The following is an 8,239-nucleotide window of genomic DNA, read 5'->3' as shown; positions in this document are numbered from 1 at the left end:
GTACTCAAATCTAAGATCTTCCTGTAATGTGCATATCACTTACGGTAATGTTTCTATTGCCAGTTTCAGATGGCTTCCCACTGGCAGTTGGGTCTCCTTATTATTCCTTCGTGGTGCCTACATACGACTCAGCTGCGGGCATTTTGGTCGAACTCGATTTGCGGTCGATTTTCACTTTCTTGAAAAATGGTTTTGCTGGCGGGAATTTTGAAATTTGTATATGAAAATGATTGGAATTATTAAAAATAAAATCAAGAACTGCATTTGTACATAAAAATAATTTAAATGATTAATGCATAAGGATAAAAACAATTATAAAAATAAAGAATGACATAAAATTATCAAAAATAAAAGAATTAAATTGTATATGAAAATGTTAATATATGAGGATGAAAAGAATAATAAAAATAAGGATTGAAGTAAAATAGATAATTAAGTAGGAAAATAATTAATTCCTCATGTGATTTTAATTGGTGAAAATTGCGGAAAACGCGAAAAATAGTGCACGAGAAGTAATCGTAATCAATATATGCGGTTACACGTGGAATGATCGTCTGCATTTTTTTGAGATACGGACCCAAACAAAAATTTGGTAAGCTTTTTCCATTTATTTATATAACTAATCTAGCTTTAGAAATACATTTTTTACATACATGTTGCAGTATGTGAGATTATGAAAACAAACTTGGTTAACATAACCTCTAAAAGTGTATCTTTTCCTGACGTTTTAATGTTTTATATTTGCTTATTGTTTAGCATGTTTTGTGCATGTTCTGCAGAAAGCAGATCTATACAATACTGCAGTTCCAAATTCAATGGTCGTATCTGCTTTTTGTGACAGTATCACAAAGTCTAACTGCCTACAAAGTGATAGTCACCTGTCACTTTGACAAACTAGGTCATTTGTGTTTATGGTGTTTATAAAGTGTGTACTTTATACACCATACTTTATGTTCTTTTTCTGAAGTTTGGTAAACTGACAGATGACTCTTTGAAAATGCTTTTGGAAAGGCTTTTGAATTTGTGACGGCAGGATATAATAAAAAATAATTAAATTTATAACTAAAAAAGGAAGTAGTCGAAAACTTGGGAAGACAGCAAGTGGAAATGAATCCTTTCAACGAAGATTGTTTGGATTTATATGACACTGATTTTTATTCAGAATACATTTCTGATAGTAAAGACAGCAGCGAAACTGAGGTGGATAAAGAGTTGCTTGCTTTACTTCTTTTACATCGAATGAAACGTAAAAGGCGAAAGAATAGAATATTCCAAGTACATCCCTTGTGGAAAAGGAGGAAAGAACTTGGTATATCTCATATAATAAAGTAAAAAGTAAAACTGATCCATATAGTTGTTTTTCTTATTCTGAGAAACAAATAAATAGTCCACAATAGTCTTATTCAAACAATGGTAAGGTTGGACCATGGAATGTTTCGTAATTATACGCTGATGTCCGTTCAGACATACGAAAAACTGTTGGGAAAAATAGGTTCTAGGCTGTTTAGTGCACAAACGAGACCAAACACAATAACGTCATCGGAGAAATTCCCGGTCACCCTCAGGTTAGTAGAAACAGAAAATTAGAAAAGAATCAAAGAACAATTCAAAGTATATTTCCCAATTCCTGATCAAGTGTTTTGCCAATGTTAAAAGCAATAGTAATAATTGATTACAGGGTTCACGGTCTTTCTCCTATTCCCCTGCGTTTCTCCTTTTACCCTATTCTAAAAAAAACTACCCTTTTTCTACTCTTCCTATACCCCTATACCCCTTATTAGCTTTTGAATGAATTGAAATTGTTCCATTTATTACACATGATAATTGAAAATTAAATCCGATGCTAACTTTCAATTTCTTTACAACTATTAATTAAATTTGTATCGTTATGATGGCAAAATATTTCATTCTTAATTGATTTTTTTTTGTTTTTAAACTTTGAGGAATCTTAAATTATCGTGAAGTGAGACATCCACTTCACTGAATAATAAAAATAATATTGAATATCATTTTAGATACCTTGCTACAGGTGAATCTTACACATCTCTGTCACGATCGTTCCAAATAGGCGTCTCGACAGTAAATAAATTCATACATGAAACTCTGGGCATAATCTGGGATAAATTACAACAAGATGTTTTAGTTTTACCAGACAGCGCAGACAAATGGTTTCAAATAATTGATGAATTTGATCAAATTTGGCAGTTCCCAAACTGCTTTGGTGCAATAGATGAGAAGCAAGTAATGATGCAGATAATTTCATAATCTCATTGTTGTGAAATAATATTTTTAGTCGCCGTGAAGGAATTACAATTAAATTACAAAGAGAATTGTCAATTTTACTACCCGTATAAAAAAGTATTATAGAAAATCCAGTATACGTATGATTTCTTTTTTTTTGTTTGGAGTAACCTTATTTATAAGTTTGTTTCTTTATCTGTTATCAGGCGCAGCCTCGTAGCGGTTCCGACTATTATAATTACAAGCATTTCCACAGTATTATATTGCTAGCTATGTGCGATGCTAATTACGATTTTATTATGGTAGACGTAGGTGGCAGAGGAAGACAAAGTGACGGTGGCGTATTTAAAAACTGCGACTTTTATGAAAGGCCTCAAGTGTATGTATCAGATACTGCTTTTGGTCTAAGAAGACGAGGCATGCGTCCTTTTGCGGGGGCAGGAACGGGATCTCTTTCCAAGGACAAAAAGTTGTTTAATTACAGACTCAGTAGGGCTAGAAGAACAACAGAAAACGACATGCAATATTATTCCCCACCCTTAAATTCGGCGATAGGCCTGAAAAAGGTGAATCTTCTCTAGGAGAATAGCGTCGAAAAGTCGGCAGACATGCCTTTCAAGATATGAGACAAATTCCTGGAGAAAATGGAACAAAGATAAAAAATCATTTTAAAGATTACTTCATGGGGCTGGAAAGGTTTCATGGCAAGATGAACTGTTGCTGAAGAAAGAATTTAATGTGATTGAAAGTTCATTCATTGATACTTTGTAAAATCATTTGTAATGCAATAATTTTTAAGTTTTAAGATGGAAAATATTATTATTTCAACCATTTTCTATATTATAATATAGTATTAATTAACTTAAATTGCAATAAGAAATAATGAAAAGTGTATTCCTTGACTACTTTTTTTCTCTCTTTTCTAAGATTACGAAGTACCTTTTTAATGAGATTGAATATTTGAAACAAAGTAATTTTGTTCACAATGAGTTCATATCTTCGTAACTGAAAAAATTGTTTTACGAATTTCATCCTAGTTTTGACACCCGTCGTACATATACTGACTAGAGCCAATGTTAGGAATGTAGAAGAACCGGACCTACAAAAAAGAGCACAATATAGGTCATAGGTCTTGATAAAAGATTGAATAAGTAGGACGTTACTTCCTATATGAAATGCAATTTAAAACGCTTGAAATTCCTAAAATTTCAGATTAAAAAATTGTATTTCTAACAAAATAGATTATTTTTTAACTAAATACTTTAATTTATAACAAAAAGATGACTTTTTAACCATGTGAAATAATTTTTTACCATAAATTACGAATTGGCAAACAAAAAGACGAATTTTCAACAAGATAGTCGAATTTTCGACCGAACGATTTCTTGCTCAAGGAAAAAGTGCAAACATACTGTTGAATTTTCAGCCAAAAAGATGAATAATTTTAAAAAGTGAATAGGTACAATTTTCAGATAAAAGAAATTAATTGTCCACCAAATTAAAAAAAAAAAATAAAAAAGTTCAGCTTTAAACCAAACATGAAATAATTAAAATTTCAGATGATATAATCTTTGATAAAAAAAAAACAAAGTACCAACAAAGCTGTAAAATCTTCAACTGAATAGATGAATTTTTAACCAAAAAAAAATTCAATTAAGTAGTTCAAAATGAAAAAAAAATTGAACCAAACTGTTGAATAATAATAACAAATTTTTAAGTTTTTTCTCACCACCAACTGAGAATGTTTTAGAAACATTCCACTACAACGTTCAAAGAATAAATTACCGTTGTTGATATTATTATCAATTAATATCTTATAAACCGTAAGAGATACGTCAAAATTGATGTCACTTTATGATGTGGATATCACGTTACAACGTAGTTATCACATTACAATATAGTTATCACATTACAACGTAGAACGTGCGGTACTCAAAACTAGACAAATAACATCTATTTTTACCTATCTCTTACGGTTTACGAGATAATTGATGTTAAAAATAACAATAATGGAAGGTTCCCCTCAGGTTCCAGGGAACGTTCCACTGGGAGTTTCTCAAGCGGCGGACATTTTACACGCTTAGGAACTGTTCCAAGAATGTCATTCCACATGACCGTCCCAAAGTTTCCCGTGAAACGTTCCCGAAGCATTCCGTGCTATTAAGGTAAGGTCAAAATAATTGCAACTTCTTTAAAGCTTATGTACATAAATAATTTACAAGGAACTACTTGTGGGACTTTCTTAGAGTTGCATAAAATAAATATGTTAACTTCTTGGCATATATGGCAAAATTAGTTTACCTTCTTTATAGGATACGTATATAAATAATCGTAGATGAAACTACTGACAATGTTGAGCTTTGTATAGCGAACGCTAAATCTTTAAAAAAATAATACTGTATAACACTGTGATTCAGCAGTTAAATAATAAGAATAATTGTTTGAGCAAAACATTTCAGTCAATTCTTAAGAGTAATACTTTGGAGAAAATAATTAAAATCTAAAAATTTGTAGAAAACAATATGAGCTCTCTTGAATGGTGATTATGATTACTCAATGTAAAGTAGCTGCTAATGATTCCTTGGAATTTCTTTGTTTCTTTTTAAAGATCTTAAACCATCGGTTAAAGCTATTTGCAAATCTAGTCTCTCAATCTCCCTGTCCATATTTCCAATCTCTGTACCAAGCCATACTCCCCACTTTTGCCAGTGAGACATTTGTGAAAGTGATTCTGGTCCTTTTTTCTCACCTAGGGTCTCAATTTTTCTCAAAATAGCAGCATCTTATGGATCTAATTTTCTTTTTCTTCCGATATTAGAAATTATATAAACGTTAAAATAGTTCACTATAAGTATGGAGACGATTTTTTCAAAAAAGCTATCATATCTTTATCTCAAGTACGAACAAATATGAAAATTTTCTTATCTTGTGCTAGTGCTTTCCCCTCGTTGTTGTCAAATCTTAGCTCTTTTAGCATCGGATTCCTTGACCATCGATTCCATCGAAGACCCACAATTTTTTTGGTCCACACGCTGAACCACTTGGAATACATGAACGACGTCTGATATAGGTATCCTTTAAACTCCGGAATTTCTTGAGCGCCAAATCTTTGCTACAACCTATACAAATTGGTCCATTCATTAATTAACATGTAGAAATCAAAATATTACGAAGAGAATATGAATATTAATTAATCATGAAAATCAACAAAATAAGCATCCACGTAATATAAACTGATCGTTTACCAGGAAATTGAGCTTATATCTCCCCCCAGGCTCTACTTTTTGCGATCGGATTTCTATCGGCAACATCTAATCGGTGATTCCAAAGAACTGGTCGCTCGCCAACTAGTTCAACTAAAGCTATATAATTTTTAGTTGATTTTCTCTCATCGCCTTTCTTATCTAGAGACAGAAGAAATTATGTTAAACTTTTTAAAAAGTTTCATATATGATTTATTGTATACAGAATTAAAATCCAATTGCTCAAAATAATATTGTCAGTATATTGCACCCTCGTATCATCTAAAATATGTTCCTCATCATCTTTGTCTTCAAAATCATTTTCATGTTGTCGATTTGGAACTTGAATAGATCCACTTTTGAGGGAATAGGTGTAATTTCCAAATTGATATTTCCGTAAGAGATCTGGAGGAGAGGAGTCTCGATAATTCTCATTCTTATAACGTCTGAGAGAACTGGTTGATGCAGGTTTAAAATATCTACTTCGATCTCGACAAGAATAATTCTGTTCAAAATTTAAAGAAGATTCTCGATAACTATTGTAATTATCTGTTCTGACAGAATAAGAATTCGCAGCTCGAAAACTTCGGTTGACATTTAAAGGCGAAGAGTCTCGTCCACATTCGTCGGGATGAATATTATACCCACCTTTATGTCCTCCAGCGTGATTTGGGGGTGAAGAATCTCGTCTACTTCTGGTAGTCGAGAATTCCATTTGTCATGTTGAACATGAAAAGATCCACTTATGTTTGAATATTCTTCATAACCATCATCACTTGCATCGTAACTCACCGACAACATTGGGTCTTTGATTTTAGATTTTAGCTCGGAGTTATTTAAAGTTCTGTTCGCACTGGCAAGCACTTCCTACGAAAACTTTAATCATTCAGTTCTTTTAGCTACAAATATTTATGAATGTCATGTGTATGTGTATGTTTGTGTGTACTAACGGCGCGAGTGTAATAAGGAGGAACATTCTCACGGGTTATTTCTGGCATAACCCGGGAGATAAATAGGACTAATTGCGATATACCTGGATATCCTATTGATGTGATGAAAATGCGAAATAAAAATTAAAGCGATTCCCATTTACTTTTGTTATATAACATGAAAATTATGTACCCATTACCGATAAAAGAAAAGCACTGAAAAAGCACTGGTGAACGGCACTGAGCCGCCAGTGCCGTTTCAGCGACTGTTTGTGCTGATTACGGCACCTGAACGGCACTGAGAAATGATACGACGGGCACATAAAGGTCCTATTGTATTCATCACAAATAAAAATTGTTTAAACAAATAGAAATTTGTTAAACATTAGAAAAAAAGTACTAAAATGATGTAATTATTCAACAAAAAGTAGCATAAGATACCAATTTAAGCAAAGAATGGAAACTTCTGGCTCAATTTTTGAAATTTTGAAAATAACAAGTGAGTGATTGTTTAAATAATTACATAATAATTTAACCAAATCTACTACAAACAATGACCAACTATTACATTTAATTCAGAAAATTCGATTTTTTTGGGTATAAATAATTGTTTAAATAAGTTACATTCAGTTAAACAATTAAAAATTGTTTCAAAATTCGTAGGAGTTATTCAAGTTGTCTAATAGTAATTAGTTTTATGAAAAAAGATGACAGAAATTGCTGAGAATGAACAATAATACGTAAAAATGTAGTTTTTTGTTTTTTGAGTCATAGTTGAGTCGCTGTTCAAGCAGGGGAGGGGAGGAATAAGTTATTACAGTAAAACCTGTCTATATTGGCCAGCCGTGGTTCCATTTAAATGTGGCCAACTTAGGCAAGTGGCCAGCTTACAGAAATTATGTTAGGAAACCCCTGTTTTTTTCATAATATGTACATACTATACGCACCTATGAATGAAATAAGTAGCAAAATACAACTCAAAAGAACTGTGTTGAATAGAAAAAAAATTTCTTGTAAAAAATAATTGGTGGCCCTAAAAAGGACCGATATGTATCAAATCACACAAATTGGATCGTAGATTCAATGTAACATCGCCAACTACTTCATTCTTTAGAGTTGACAAAAAAGTCACTAATTTTCATTTGCTTGGTTACTGTTGCAGAGAAGAGTTAATTCTCGATTTCACTTTGCACTTTAAACAAACTATCAATTAGCTGAGGCTGGTGACTGGAAGAGTGCCTCAGAAGTTGCCCTAAATATTGTAGAGCTTCTTTATCAGTTGGCACTGGAGTACTGTCGTCTTTCACTGTTTCATGGTTGTCACTATCATAACACTCGGCAGCAGAGTGTCTTTTTGCTGCAAAATTAATTGTAAAATTTCCTCAGGTGTAGTAGGTATTTCTTCATGAAGAATCAACTCAGAACCGGCGTTAACACCCCTGGCGGAATGAAGGAACCGAATGGAGCCTCTACAAAGTACCCGTTAAAAACCCCATTTGGTACCTTTTTAAAGAACTCGAAAAAACAGCAAAATCAACTTTAAAATTGTTGAAATTCGGATTCTACGTTTAAATTCCCTATAGAAGGTCACAGAATAATAGAAATAGTTTTTTTTTGCAACGGTGAAAAGTTTAATAAAATTTAAGACGTATAACGCCTGTTGACTGCTACTTACAGACAATGCGTTTGAAGTGTAGCAGTCAACAGGCGTTATACGTCTTTTATTCTTTGAAACTTTTTACCGTTGCAAAAAAAAACCGATTGTGATTAATCCGTAACCTTCTATAGAAAATTTCAACGTATAATTCGAATTTCAACAATTTAAAA

General features: G+C 32.4%; 1 protein-coding gene across 1 annotated transcript; it reads left to right on the top strand.

Annotated features, from left to right (window-relative positions):
- Nucleotides 1-1,410: 1,410 nt before the first annotated feature.
- Nucleotides 1,411-2,822, top strand: LOC117182584. The gene is made up of 3 exons (XM_033375673.1): nt 1,411-1,565; nt 2,016-2,241; nt 2,448-2,822. The coding sequence occupies exons 1-3, from the start codon at nt 1,411-1,413 to the stop codon at nt 2,820-2,822; spliced, it is 756 nt and encodes a 251-aa protein (XP_033231564.1).
- The last annotated feature ends 5,417 nt before the right edge of the window (nt 2,823-8,239 follow it).

This window comes from Belonocnema kinseyi, chromosome 2 (genome assembly GCF_010883055.1).
Source record: "Belonocnema kinseyi isolate 2016_QV_RU_SX_M_011 chromosome 2, B_treatae_v1, whole genome shotgun sequence".
Lineage (NCBI taxonomy): Eukaryota > Metazoa > Arthropoda > Insecta > Hymenoptera > Cynipidae > Belonocnema > Belonocnema kinseyi.
The sequence above is the reverse complement of the archived record's forward strand: the minus strand, read 5'-3'. Positions and strand labels throughout refer to the sequence as shown.